The 12,953-nt window shown below is 45.6% G+C and overlaps 6 protein-coding genes across 6 annotated transcripts; 4 read left to right on the top strand and 2 right to left on the bottom strand.

Moving 5' to 3' along the window:
- Positions 1-1,523: 1,523 nt before the first annotated feature.
- Positions 1,524-3,137, bottom strand: EDB82DRAFT_421589 (uncharacterized protein; the record flags this gene model as incomplete). Its single annotated transcript, XM_065607602.1, has 4 exons — positions 1,524-2,219; positions 2,276-2,388; positions 2,443-3,016; positions 3,084-3,137. 4 exons carry the CDS (start codon positions 3,135-3,137, stop codon positions 1,524-1,526), a joined length of 1,437 nt encoding a protein of 478 aa, XP_065465189.1.
- Positions 3,138-3,433: 296 nt separating this feature from the next.
- Positions 3,434-4,629, top strand: EDB82DRAFT_570033 (beta-lactamase superfamily domain-containing protein). Its single transcript, XM_025732561.2, has 2 exons — positions 3,434-3,524; positions 3,592-4,629. Exon 2 carries the CDS (start codon positions 3,715-3,717, stop codon positions 4,552-4,554), a length of 840 nt encoding a protein of 279 aa, XP_025591474.1. The 5' UTR covers positions 3,434-3,524; positions 3,592-3,714; the 3' UTR covers positions 4,555-4,629.
- Positions 4,630-5,030: 401 nt separating this feature from the next.
- Positions 5,031-5,910, top strand: EDB82DRAFT_410742 (uncharacterized protein; the record flags this gene model as incomplete). The annotated part of the gene is made up of 3 exons (XM_065607579.1): positions 5,031-5,290; positions 5,343-5,586; positions 5,644-5,910. Coding segments are annotated over 3 exons (771 nt in total), but the record flags the coding sequence as incomplete, so codon positions are not given.
- Positions 5,911-6,724: 814 nt separating this feature from the next.
- EDB82DRAFT_518852 (uncharacterized protein) lies at positions 6,725-7,655 on the bottom strand (the record flags this gene model as incomplete). The annotated part of the gene is made up of 3 exons (XM_025732563.1): positions 6,725-7,064; positions 7,120-7,594; positions 7,643-7,655. 3 exons carry the CDS (start codon positions 7,653-7,655, stop codon positions 6,725-6,727), a joined length of 828 nt encoding a protein of 275 aa, XP_025591476.1.
- An 834-nt stretch (positions 7,656-8,489) lies between these two features.
- EDB82DRAFT_481986 (putative MFS transporter) lies at positions 8,490-10,487 on the top strand. The gene is made up of 4 exons (XM_025732564.2): positions 8,490-9,050; positions 9,103-9,741; positions 9,788-9,919; positions 9,973-10,487. Exons 1-4 carry the CDS (start codon positions 8,531-8,533, stop codon positions 10,059-10,061), a joined length of 1,380 nt encoding a protein of 459 aa, XP_025591477.2. The 5' UTR covers positions 8,490-8,530; the 3' UTR covers positions 10,062-10,487.
- Positions 10,488-11,022: 535 nt separating this feature from the next.
- Positions 11,023-12,176, top strand: EDB82DRAFT_438018 (isoflavone reductase family protein; the record flags this gene model as incomplete). Its single annotated transcript, XM_025732566.2, has 2 exons — positions 11,023-11,055; positions 11,111-12,176. The coding sequence occupies 2 exons, from the start codon at positions 11,023-11,025 to the stop codon at positions 11,960-11,962; spliced, it is 885 nt and encodes a 294-aa protein (XP_025591478.1). The 3' UTR covers positions 11,963-12,176.
- Positions 12,177-12,953: the final 777 nt, after the last annotated feature.

Genomic DNA, 12,953 nt, shown 5'->3' with positions numbered 1-12,953 from the left:
CCCTTGCACCCGCAGCGTCCAGAGAGATAACGACGACAAAAGTGCCTTTGTTCATCACATTTGACACGGTGCATTCTACCATCAGCAAGTTCAGTTCAGTTTGTAACGTATCCGCATGGAAACGAGCCCCGAAATTTGCGATCGGGAGACCCACCTCCAAGTTTGGCAACCTATCTTTATTCGTGTTATCCCATGACGGACCATTTGGCAATGGTTGGCTGGGTTTAACAGGAAACGAACAACGGATCGAAGTTAGGTCTTATATTGCGGAGCAATGGGCGGTAGATGTGCGACCGCTGCTTGCTTCGCAAAGAAGTAGATGCGGAAGATGGAATGGAAACAAATCGTATCGGAAAGTGAACAAGCTGATTGACCCGGTCTCTTGTGATTTGTCGACTGTTTTGCTAGATACTGAGCGTACGGACAAATGTCAACTTTCCATTGGCCTATAAAGGATGAAGTCGAGCTGGCTTATACGGCGGTTCAATGCCGGACGCTTCTAAACCCCGCTGCTCAATGTTGCGATGTGACATTCAAACATTCTAGCACGCAGTCAAGTTTTCCGCAAGCTTTCTTCCCCATGTGTGCGATAGAAATCGGAGCTCGCCTACAATTTCTGATACGACAAGTTTTTAGTTGTATACGAAACCCCGGTCAAGCCTTTCCGGCTCTGTCAAGTGATGGTAGGCCAGGATTTTAGAAGCCAGGGCTGCAGATTCCCCTCGAAAGTCTACATCGACTTAACTTCTTGTAATCATTCTATTCTCCATTCATTGTTGTTTTCTCAAACGAATAAACAGATTTAGCTTATCGTCATGGCCACCCACGTTCAATCTCTTCCACAGCTAGACATTCCGCACTATCAGCAAGTGGTCGACGTATCCGTCATCGATAGCACGACCTTTGTTCCGTCGTCTACCCATTCCCTCAATTTCTCCTCTAGGCTATACTTGATGTTCTTATGAACAAGGATTCGCTCTGTGCTCATATACATCTGCCCGGCGTGGATAAAAGCTTCTAGAACGCACTCCTTAGCTGTCACTTCGAGATCGGCATTTTGAAGAACAATTGCATGGGGTTTCCCACCAAACATGACTCAAGGTAGACGACGGGATCTCCTTGCTATGACGTTAGTCTGCGTGGCGCAGAAACCAAGACTTTTGGCCAAGATAAATTCTCACACCCCACACCAGCACTTCCGTGACTGTCGATAACAAATCAACCCAATCTAGTATCATTGGCCGCCAAGCCACTAGAGCCTCGCGGCCTAAACTGAGTGGTATTACCTATGGCATAATGTCGATTATTGCAAGAGTCAATACCATTCTCCGCAATAGTAACTGTATTTCATAAGCCTACAGATTGAGGTTCTGAGGCAAGGCTTCTGATATCGCTCAAAGTTTCAACGGGTCGCTTCCTCTTCATCTTCGTAAGAGTACATCGAAATCATAACAACAGTATTACACGAATTTAGACTATACATATATAATCAACAATATATCCATCAGCCTGATATGCTAATGTTATCCTTCACATCCTAGATCCAGCCCTCCACTCGATGCAAAATAGAAGCCCTGGGATTTTGCATAGTCCACGGCATGCCTATGCAAGATGATTTCGGTACCACCGTGCTGCTCATTCCATTTAAAGATTTCGAGAACTGTTGAGATAAGAAATGCCACAGACGAAGAGCCATACAAGTTCAGGCTTTCCTGCAGCAGAAACGGAATGCTCCGGCATATCAGAGTAAGTGGTCTAACATACTGTTGCCGCACTGCATCGTTAAGGACATGGGTCTTGTTCGCAAGTTCCAGTTTCTGGATATAGACTAAACAGATGGCGGTGAATGCCCAATAATGTGTAAGGGCATTAGCAACTGTCACATCATTAAACCAAAGGCAGATATCTTCGGGCCGCGAGATGCCTACTGCATGCGGCCAGTACAACGGCCCCGTGAATTTACTTTCGTACCTGTCTTCCCATGAACAAAGTCGCTGCAAAATCGTACGTAGCGCATCTTGCAGAACCTTGCCACCACTATTAGCCATGGCGGCTGGGTACGTGTGAAGCAAATCAATGCGCTTAAGAACAGACGGGATTGCAACAGCTTCAGTTAGGAGTTGTTGCATTGGCGAAGCAGGGATATCTTGAAAAGGTCCGATAATCCATCGTTCATTTGTAAGGAATGACGGGGTTCGAGAGATGATGGCCTTTAGTACCTAACGGAATGTCATTCTGGTGTTCTGAGGTTTGGTCGCAAATGATGCAAACATACCAGTAATGGTCTGAAACCGATGAAGAGCTTATGAGGGATACCTCGAGCGAAGAATTCTGGGCCAAGATGTTGGATAATGGTGCTTATACCATCAATATGCACCATCCAGTCGCCTTTCTTATTACTCCCACCGACCAACTACACTCATAGTTCAATTGAGAGAAAACAACAAAGGGGACGTAAAGTTAGGCTTACCTCTGTCAAGGTGAGACACATCATTGCGGCTAGATGCTCGTTGTTGCAACTACCACCACAGCGACTAAGACTCTGTTGCAGTAACTTGACTGTAGAGCCATAGGATTGCCATAGTGTAGGGCTTATTACTCTTAGTTGAGATCGCTTAGATGCAATCGCTAGCGCCAGAGTCTTGACGGCAGCTGGCAGAAGCTCGTCACTACCGCTGACGACGAGCAACTCGGGGAGTGTCGCGACCCAGCCACCGCATATCCGAGGTTGTGTGTCTTGAATTTGGTTGAGCCACGGGATCTCATTCTCGGGAACATAACTGCGAATGATCAGATTGGCCGCATCCTGGATAGCTGGTGCTATGGTTCTTGTTAGGCAGTTCTCCTGATTTGAGGCTCTATTTGCCATGAGGCTGTCATTGGCACGGGTTCCCGTATCGTTAGCACGTTGACGGCCCTGTCCGTTGGTCGAAATAAACTCAAAGTCGGGTGGATAACCAGTGCATACTCGGCCAGTATGTCGGCATTGGGAACAGGATGGTCGATTGCCATCGCACTAGACGTCCGCACTTGACTGTCAGAATCACTACCTAGACCCATTTATAACAAGGGCGAAAACTCACACCAATCTTGTGTTCCCGGCATGTTTGACAAACATTCTTTCGCCGCAATTTCATGGTTCTATGGCAACAGGACTCGGTGTTGTGGAAGATCGTAGCATTATTTGTCGGCAGACCGTGTTGGCAGGATAAATACTCCTTGTAGAATGGATTGAGAATCATGACAAGGGTCATCCCCGCTTCACTGGCCCCTCTTTGCAAACTTAAGGACTTCGAAGGTCTTGGCGGCATATGTTACTTAATGTAGAACTAGGGTGCTGCTTTACTAACCTTGAAAGGCTAGTGATGGACAACTAAAATCTAAGACTACCCTGCATTACCGTACGTACTTCGCCCCCAAGATTGTAGAACACCAGATCGATTTCATATCGCCGACGACACTAGAGGTAATATCAAGCCATATTATTCATCACTACTCCATTAATCGCAAGCAATTACAATCCGGTTTGTTGCAAAATTAGTCATGGGTTTAGAACATGCCCTTTGCTGACAAATCTAACGTTGTTTAAAGCTAATCCAACAATATTTAAACTGATTGCCAGCTACATATTGTTGATTCGATTGTTTAAAACATTTCTAAACTAAATCACTTTTTTCATCGTTTACCTCATCTTGGCAACAGAAACCACACAGAATGGCTCTACCTGCAGAGTTCAAGAGCTCTATCTCTATTACCCACGTTACCACGGCAACTGCGGTATTGGAAATCGATGGCGTCAAGTTTATTACCGATCCCATTTTTGATGAAGCCCCGCATGACTACGATCTGTCACACTTAACCGGACAGGAACCCGGTGCGGTAGTCCTGACCGTTACAGAGAGTCCCAAGGTTGGCATCAAGCAGCTTCCGGTTATCGATTGCGTCCTGCTCAGTCACGAGGACCATGTCGATAACCTAGATGAGACGGGTCGCCAACTCCTCATCAGTCGCCGAGTGATTACCACACCCGATGGCGCCAAGAATCTGTGCGGTTATCCTGGCGTATCTGCTATTCAGCCCTGGCAGACCTTGAAGTTCCGCCTAGACGGTGAAGAGTGGAGTATTACTGGCATTCCTTGTGTCCACGTCCCTGGAGGAGAGGTTACGGGATTCCTGTTGCATAAGGAGTCGTTTGGCGTCAGCCCTGATGGTCGTCCGAACGTTTTCTACTTCACTGGAGATACAATCCTCCTGGAAGATGAGTTCAAGAAGATTCGGGATCAGTATCACGTTGTAGTTGCCCTCGTCAATCTTGGACAGGCAATGGCACCTAACCCCGAAAGCCCAACTGGATTCACGCAAATTACAATGGGAGGCACCGATGCTGTGCGAATGTGCGAAATCCTAGAGGCCGACATGCTCGTCCCGATGCATTTTGAGTCGTGGACGCATTTTACTCAGGACGGTCAAGCTTTGAAAGAAGTTTTCAATGCTGGGGGTATTTCAGATAAGGTCAAGTGGTTAACTTCTGGCGCAAAAGTTCAAATCATCTAATCATCATCGACGTGTATTAGTCTGCGCAGTCATCATGCTGTGGTAACTCACTACAAGAATAAAATTATAAACGAGAATTGAATAACTCTCCAATTAATCGCCTATGAGCTGATTTGGTGCTGTTGGGTCATGTAAACTCAGTGTATTTTTGTGGGATCGGCACGTGAACTGTCGTTCTGTGAGAAACATTACTTCGTCACAGTTATTACTCAATTTCCTTACTCATTATGTGGAACACGATACAACAAACAATTGGTATTATTTTATTGTCTACCAAGTCATTAACATCACAGTATAAATCCTTAACCTTTTGGTCCTGAAAAAAACTGTTTGGATTCATGGGCTTGGATGTCTGTAACCCTCTTCACTCCGGTGGCCAGTTCGTTCAATCAGTTAGCCTGCGTAGTTGTACTCAGTATCTTGGCTTTTTCCACCGTATCTATTAAATGCCTCGTTCGTGCCGATAAGTCCGTTCAATCTCACCCGAGCTTCAGCGAAGAATTTTCAACGTTGCGAAGAACGTATTTGCCCTACCAGAGGGTGAAAAGTTAAAGATACAAAAGACGGCTAGCTCACCATTTCGGGGCTACGAGGGACCTGGGGTGCAAAGATTTGAAGTTGCCACGCCAGATACCAAAAAGAGTTTTTTTTCGTGCCGAGATAAAAACAAGTGGCCGGTGGCGCTGGGCAATGACTTCAAGGCGTTTTCCGAAGAATATTTCGACAAGATCTTCCAGTGTGTTGAGTGTGGAGAAACCTTCAATAATGCACACTTACCAGATAACTAGCCTTGCCGAGGTCGTTCTTGAGATCCTTGGACTAGGCTTAGGTCTTAGCGGGGACTACTTTAACCCGCTTGTTGCAGATGTACACGCCGTCTTTAACTTACTCCACTACCCACCTTCCTCTGGTGCAAACGAAAACGAGCGAGGTATTGGTGCCCATCGAGACTTTGGCTGTGTCACTTTGCTCCTGAAAGATGAAGTTGGAGGACTCCAGGTACAGAACATGGCCATAGGTGAATGGATTGACGTATTAAAGCCCTCCGACAATTGTATCATCCAATATCCAATATCTAACACTCGAAAGGTCGAGCCTGCACCTGGGGCTTACCTTGTAAACCTCTGGAATTTGATGATACGGTGGTCGAACAACCGGTACACATCTAACATCCACCGGGTTATCAATGCTCCTGGGCGAGACCATTTCTCTATCCCATTTTTCCTTGTTGGCAATATGAATTATGTATTTGGCTGTCTCCCTTGGTGTAGAGACAAAGATGATGCTGGCGATGGATTTAAAGGCGCACCCATAAGTGTTAGGGACTTCATTGCTGAACAACATCGGATAAGTTATGAAGCGAGTACCAAGGATTTTATTGAGAATCAGCATCGCATTGGTTTAGGAAAGACTAAAAACTAGTAATAGAACAACAATTAGTTAGTTCGATGTCACCCCCGGTGACCATCATAGACCTCAAAGCCTCAATGTTAAAGGAGATTGTTCTGCAGGCCCTAGTCGCAGAAACTGGAGACGTAAATGAAAGTAGGTGTTGGAGAACTGGAATAGGACTTTTCAATGAGGTATTCCTGAGTCACTTGTTTTCCTTCACGCCGCTTGTATGCGGCAAAATTACCAAATAAAGCTAGTTTACAGCCAGCTAACCACAGAGCCCTAACGGTACCGGGTTAGTTGCTATTAATGATATGAATAGATTATACGGAGGAAGAATATTCGTTTAGTGTCGTGTCCTTGAACCTGTTCATTAGCAAGCCTGTTGGCTGATTCAGCAATGTCGACAAGGCGACCGTGGTTTTTGCTAGGAGTACTGATTTGTGTAGATTTGACGCTGCTTTGTGAAGTAGTGGCGGAATTTCTCTTCCACTATTAGCGAACTAATGGGAACCCTGTATCGACGTGGCCTCGCCAGTAACTGGAATCTCCGCCGGCCATACTAATTTATATACAGTCTTACAGGGCTGGTCAGGTTCGTGTTCACTAAAGGATCGACATTCGCTCCAAAGGACAGCATGGATAAAGCACTGAGATTTCAGCTTGTTTAGTTTATCTAGACAGAGATTTATTTACTCCTTGTTCCCTATGAAAAGTCAAGTTCATCAATTTCATCGCAAAGTCCGCACTCTCCCAGTCGTGCATGTATCTTCATTGGTCATCTATCATCACACTTTGTCGTACATGCTGTCTCAGGACAGTATCCATGGTTACAAGCAAAGGAACAAAGTCCTAGATAACCATCACTCAACTCTGGTAATGGACAACCGCGAACGTTTTTGACAGGCGGAGTCTCCTTTGGCTTGCCCGTCGCGACGCAAGTGCAAGGTCCTGGAGGACAGTAACCATAGCCACAGCTAAATTTGCATAGACCCATGTAGTTCAATGATTCACCATCTGCGACCGTTCCCTCGGCGCAGGACTCTGTTGTCTCGGTTGCGGTTTCCGTCGTTTTCGTTGCTTCGTCTGTCTTTGTTGTCGTTGTCATGGTTTTGACCCTAGTAAATGTTAGCCATCGGGACTTGATGTGTCACGATTAAATGGTTGTCTGACTGAGTAGAGTCGGCAGCAGTTTCTGTGATTGTCTTGGTAACGACGAGAGCACTAGTCGAAGCAGACGTTGCTTGTGAAGCCTCGTCTGTGCTATCGCCTTGACCAACCGAACTTGTAAAAGTTGCAGCCTCAGCCTCAGCGTCGTCTTTCTTATTTTTATGTGCCATTGATCCCCCAACACCACCGCCTATTGCCGCTGCGATAACGATCAAGGCGACGACAACTCCAATAACAAACCAGCGACGTCGAATCCCAAAGACCGTCCTCTTAGGTGAAACTGTCTTTCCATCTAGCTCATGTTGCTTTTCCTTATCTGGTTCAATCGCGATCGCTTCGGGAGGAGAGTTTTGGTCGGGTACGTAAGTGTACTTCGGATACTGTTCTTCTAAATAGGCGCTTGCATTCTTCATGTGGTGCGGCTCGACCGCTTCTGGGGATCCGACTTCAACCAGGGCCATTGACGAGGTGGGTGTCTCTGGTTGTTGAGTCAGTAAACGTTCTTCTCTTAGCGTCAAGATCTCACCATTGGGAGGCATAATGGAAATGCAGACGGGGTATCAACGCTCGGTACAGGAAAGAGGGAACAAGTCAAGAAGTAAAATGGGACAATGGGATCCATCAAAGGCTGCTCGTCTAATTATACAAAGCTGGCAGTGTGACAAGTGGAGTTGTGATACGGAGTTATCACACCTCGGTTAGCAAGGTTGTATAAAACATAGTAAGCACAGCAGTTTTACTGTAGCTAGATGTGAATCCTATAGGTTAGGAAACTACTCCTGATGCAAAGAGTCTGGGATAACTGTTGTCTTGGTAGGTTTAATGGAGTCTCTGCTTACTTTCTATCCCTGTATGTTACATGCCAACGGAGTAGAGTGCCCTGCCAGGCGAGATTACTTCTCGGCCTGTGCTTGACAGCCAATCGAAGTTCGCTTATAGCGGCCCCCTACAGGTGATGTGGGCTAGTCGTCTGATGACAGGTTCCACGTTATTACAACCTGACAAATCAGATGCAATTATGTAGACTAGTGCAAACCTTGGATGGCATCAAAGGGACTTCGGGGATGGTTACAATTTCCATCCAAGAGTGGGTCATTTCCGAGAATAAACCAATTTATAAAATCTTTTCCCCAGCCCAACAAAGCACCCCAAAACTATATTAATTATAGAGCAAACATCGTTTATCTTTGACATAGGTTCTCAGACCCTGCATGTATGCTTCTTTTGGAAGTTGATCGGCATGTATTGGCCTGAAGTAGGGTTCTCGGTAACCTGGGGTCGGCGCCGTGTAAAACCTGCCGACGCCGATCCCTCGGTGTCCACCTTTGGCTCCAATTCTCGGCTACTATAAAGATATCTGCAGAATTAAATAGTTGAAGAATAACTATCAGCATGAAAGCTGTATACGACCAAGATGCTAACTTTATGGCACAAAAACGCGGCAGACCAAGTCGAACTTCCACCTTCCTCAAACACAGACAGTCAACAACATTTTAGCAAGGGACGAAAGTACCTGATTCTATTCATTGTAAGCTGGAATTGTCTAGTTGTGACGTTCTCGAGTACATCGCTGCTAGTAGCCACGCCAGAGATCGCTTCCGACCTGAGAACCACCACAGAAATCATCAATGCCACCAATGCCGGCGTTCTGGTTGCCATGGGATGCTCTTCGTTGATATGGTCTCCTCTTGCTGAGGTAATCGGTCGGAGGCGCAGTTACAATGCCGCAATCCTCTTCATGCTGGCTACATCTGTTGGGACTGCTGTGGCAACTAACTTGGCAGGCTTCACGGCGTTGAGAGTCCTATCAGGGCTTACGGGCACGTACTTTATGGTGGCTGGTCAGACTATCATTGCTGATATCTACCAGCCTTTGGTTCGCGGTAGAGCTGTCGGTTTTATGCAAGTTGGAAGTGTTGCGGGATCCGCTATAGGTACACCCGCAGATGTGCTGACCAAAATTGAAGTTGCTAACTCAATAAATAGGGCCATGTATCAGTGGTATAATTATCACTTTCAGCCACTGGCGAAGTATATACTGGTTACAGTGTTCCATGACTGGCCTAGGCTTTGTTCTCTCTTTCTTCTTCATCCCGATTATCAAGAGCGAGGTTCAACAACTTCATGGCAGGCTATCAGCATCTGAACGATCTGTGTCGGGAATTCTCAGGATATTCAACCCTACTAGGATTTTGAAGCAATTTCTTAGACCACAAGTCTTTCTGGCAGACTTGACATGCGGGTTTCTTGCAATTTCACAGTACGGTCTCCTTACTTGTGTCAGACACATCATCACTCCTCGGTACCATATCACGACACCATTAATCAGTGGCCTCTTCTACATTGCGCCGGGAATGGGTTTTATCGTTGGGAGTGTCTTAGGTGGGCGTATGTCGGATTATGCCGTCAAGCGATATATTGAGAAACGTGAAGGCACTCGCCTGCCAAAAGACAGGCTAAATAGTGGACTGGTCTATTTCCTTGCCGTATTGCCGGTTTCCTTACTCCTCTATGGATGGAGTTTGGAGAAGAAAATCGGAGGCTTAGCATTGCCCATCGTTATGGCCTTCTGGATTGGCGTTGGTCTGATGGGGGCTTGGAATGGACTCAATACGTATACCGCAGGTTCGTCCCCGTTCTCTCGTTAGGATCGCATGTTAATTGGTAATAGAAGTATTTCCTACTGAGCGCTCAGAAGTGGTGTGTAGCAAGTACGTGTTGCAGTATGCCTTTGGTGCCACTATATCGGCTACAATCGTTCCTCTTCTGAATGCAACTGGAGTCGGTTGGACATTCACTATTTGTAGGCACTAAATGGCGTCACGGACACACTTTCACAGGCTAATTAGGCTACAGGCACATTTCTCAAGATATTCGGTGGGCTAATAGTTATTTTTATAGCAAGATTTGCCCCAGATACTGGGGTTTGGGAGTATAACAGCTAGAATAATGGTGACCAGCCAGGTATCTCCGCGCTTTAGGATTATGATAGCCTATATCCAAGCACAACTTAAGCAAAATATCAGGGTGCGATTTGAACACAAGGACTGGCACTACATCTATAATAGTGTTAGCGACTATGCCAACGTAACTGGTCCCAAGTCCAAAGGGCCTCTGCATTGGATTACTGGATATAAAATTTAGAGATGCAGACATGCCGGAGTCTGAGTCAGAAGACAAACGAGAAGATAAGGACGACAATAAAGAAAACGCAGAGTTAAATCAAGGAGCCAAGTATTGAGATAATTAATAGGACTTTAAGTATAATTTGTAAAAGCGCTATTCATCAGAAATAGCAAAGGCGTTAAGGTAAGTAATAAGTAGACGATTTCAGTTTTTAGGAAAGCTAAAGTATATAAACGCAAACCCCTAGGGGGGCCATTTTGGTACCTCACTACCTTAACCAGGGGTTAACTATAAACCTGATCTTATCGTAAGTTGCGCCCAGAAGTAATGAAAGAGTCGTCTTGAAAATTACAGATAATCAGTAATGCTGTTTACTAATCGCTTCCGACTATAGTCTGTCTTGATCAACCAGATACAGGGATGAGAGCTGTAATCGAATCTCAAAACCCTCCGCGGAACGGCCGGAACTCGGCGAAGTCTTACTCCGACTACCCGCAATGTCCTTATCATCGTAGGTGCTCGCGTCTAGCTTGGGTACGAGAATTGAGAAAAAACACTGCCTACAGTCCATGGGTTATAAAGCAAGTGCATTAAGTGATTTATCAGCAGAAGACCGTCGAAACTACCATCTAGAGTGGTATAATCAGATGGCAGATATATACAGGTTAAGCACTATCGGTTCTGCTGTTCTAATGTGTGTATAAATATAATTGCTCCTTCCAGTTGATTTCAATAATATCTGTTATCCATCAGTATCCCAATCGTATATACTGAGGTATAATGGCTCTGTTTAATAATGTTTTACTCATCGGCGTAAGTTCCTCCATGCAATTTCACCCTTGTATCATTACTAATAAACGTAAAATAGGCAGGCGGAAACTTAGGTGTCCCTGTCACCAAAGCATTCCTCAAGACTTCATATCACGTCAGCATCTTGAGTCGCCAGGAATCGACATCCACATTTCCTGATGGCGTCATTGTATTCAAAGTAGATTACAAAGATACATCCGCAGTCACGGCTGCGATGAAAGGCCAGGACGTGGTTATTTGCATGACTGGTGGTATAGCGGCCGGAGATCAGAATGTCTTCATCGACGCTGCTGTCTTAGCTGGTGTTAAACGATTTTTCCCTAGCGAGTTTGGCCCTTATTCTTTCGAACCTGGGCTGGCCGAGTTGAACCCTTGGCTATTCCCGCACAAGATAGCCACAGCCAGGTATCTACAATCCAAAGAGTCACAGATGTCCTGGACAGGGCTTATTACTGGTGCCTTCTTTGATTGGGCCATGAAGACTGGGTTTTTCCAGCTAGATATCTCCACCAAGTCGATCAATCTAATCGATAATGGCACTGCGCATTTCTCCGCCACTACCCTCTCAACAATCGCCAAAGCTCTGATCGCCTGTTTGGATCATGCCGAGGAGACCAAGAATCAATACGTCTTCATTTCATCATTTGTTATTAGCCAACAGGATATATTGGACGTTGTCGAGAGAGTTGACGGGCACAAATGGAACGTGGAGTATATCACATCCGACTGGATCATCGAAAGAGGACAAAAGAGGCTTGGTGAAGGCGACTTTGCCGGTATTAAGGACTTGACCAATGGTGCAGCGTTTGGTTATCGGGCCATGGGCAACGTATCTCACAATAGACTATGGAATCAGAGATTAGGCTTGCCGAAGGAAGATTTAGAGCAGGCTGTCAAGGATGTCCTATAAGACCATCCACTGATAGAGTGTTATGATGTGATATAGCATCGCGGAGGCAGGCCACCTTAGAAATCAGGAAATTTAGGCATTTGTATGAAGTCAACATAAACAAGGTCTCAGCGATAGTTGGGTGTTCCACCAATTTACAATTAAGCGACAATAAGTTTCATTTCGAATCAATTAACACCACGTTAACGTCTTGTTGGTTTCTTCCCAAAAATGCACATAACTCCAAACTCCATGCGATCATTCACTTTAAATAACCCCAGTTGATGACATCACGAATCTCTCACGATGGGAGCAGAGTTTGAAGGTCACATGACTTGATTTCCTGTACCGAGCCCTTGGCTTCGGGCTTCTTCGTCTATGACTTTTTTCAACAGCTAGCCATGACTCGAAGGCTTCGATCGCCGTTACCACATGTCTTTCAACTGGTCGAACCAGTCGTCGTAAGCGATCGTCACATTCAAGCCGTATGAGTCACGCCTGTGTTGGAAAATCTAGCCTTGAGAGAGAAAACCTAGATCTGAAAATCATGTTGATAATTTGATCTGCGCGGACAGATTAACCTTTGTTGAAAACCTAGTAGAACCTTGAGGAGGCATATGCCAAAGTAAATAAATTCACTTTAAATAACCATTGGCCTCTCCCAGGGCCTCTAACTTTCAAGCTGCTCATATGCCAGCTCCCAAGTGATCAGGATATCCCAGCTTCACTCACATGATGAGACCATGATCAAAGACCCTAATCGAAGATAATGGTCGCTTAAAAATAAGGCAGGTAGTGATATGACAAATGGAATTGAGGAGGATTCGAAGCTAAGAAGCCCTTTCGACATGGTAGGGCTTTGGAAAGTCACCTCAACCATGACGAGGCGATCGTGGATTCTTTTCCAGTACGCGACAATATCTCAACTTGTCGAGACCTCGACCTTGGTTTAGCTCTCAATCACCTTATGTACAACTAAACGTCTAAATTGACACAATTACTCTTGTACTCG

The sequence above is a fragment of the Fusarium venenatum genome, assembly GCF_020744135.1.
Source record: "Fusarium venenatum strain MPI-CAGE-CH-0201 chromosome Unknown EDB82scaffold_1, whole genome shotgun sequence".
NCBI lineage: Eukaryota > Fungi > Ascomycota > Sordariomycetes > Hypocreales > Nectriaceae > Fusarium > Fusarium venenatum.
This window is presented reverse-complemented; position numbering and strand designations above follow the sequence as displayed.

What these genes read in the sequence shown, in the direction of transcription:
- EDB82DRAFT_570033 (XM_025732561.2), top strand. Translation starts at nt 3,715, where the DNA reads ATGGCTCTACCTGCAGAGTTCAAGAGCTCTATCTCTATTACCCACGTT.
- EDB82DRAFT_481986 (XM_025732564.2), top strand. Translation starts at nt 8,531, where the DNA reads ATGCTAACTTTATGGCACAAAAACGCGGCAGACCAAGTCGAACTTCCA. An exon ending in TGTTGCGGGATCCGCTATAG is followed by an intron (nt 9,051 to 9,102) that starts GTACACCCGCAG and finishes CTCAATAAATAG; the next exon opens with GGCCATGTATCAGTGGTATA. An exon ending in ACTCAATACGTATACCGCAG is followed by an intron (nt 9,742 to 9,787) that starts GTTCGTCCCCGT and finishes AATTGGTAATAG; the next exon opens with AAGTATTTCCTACTGAGCGC.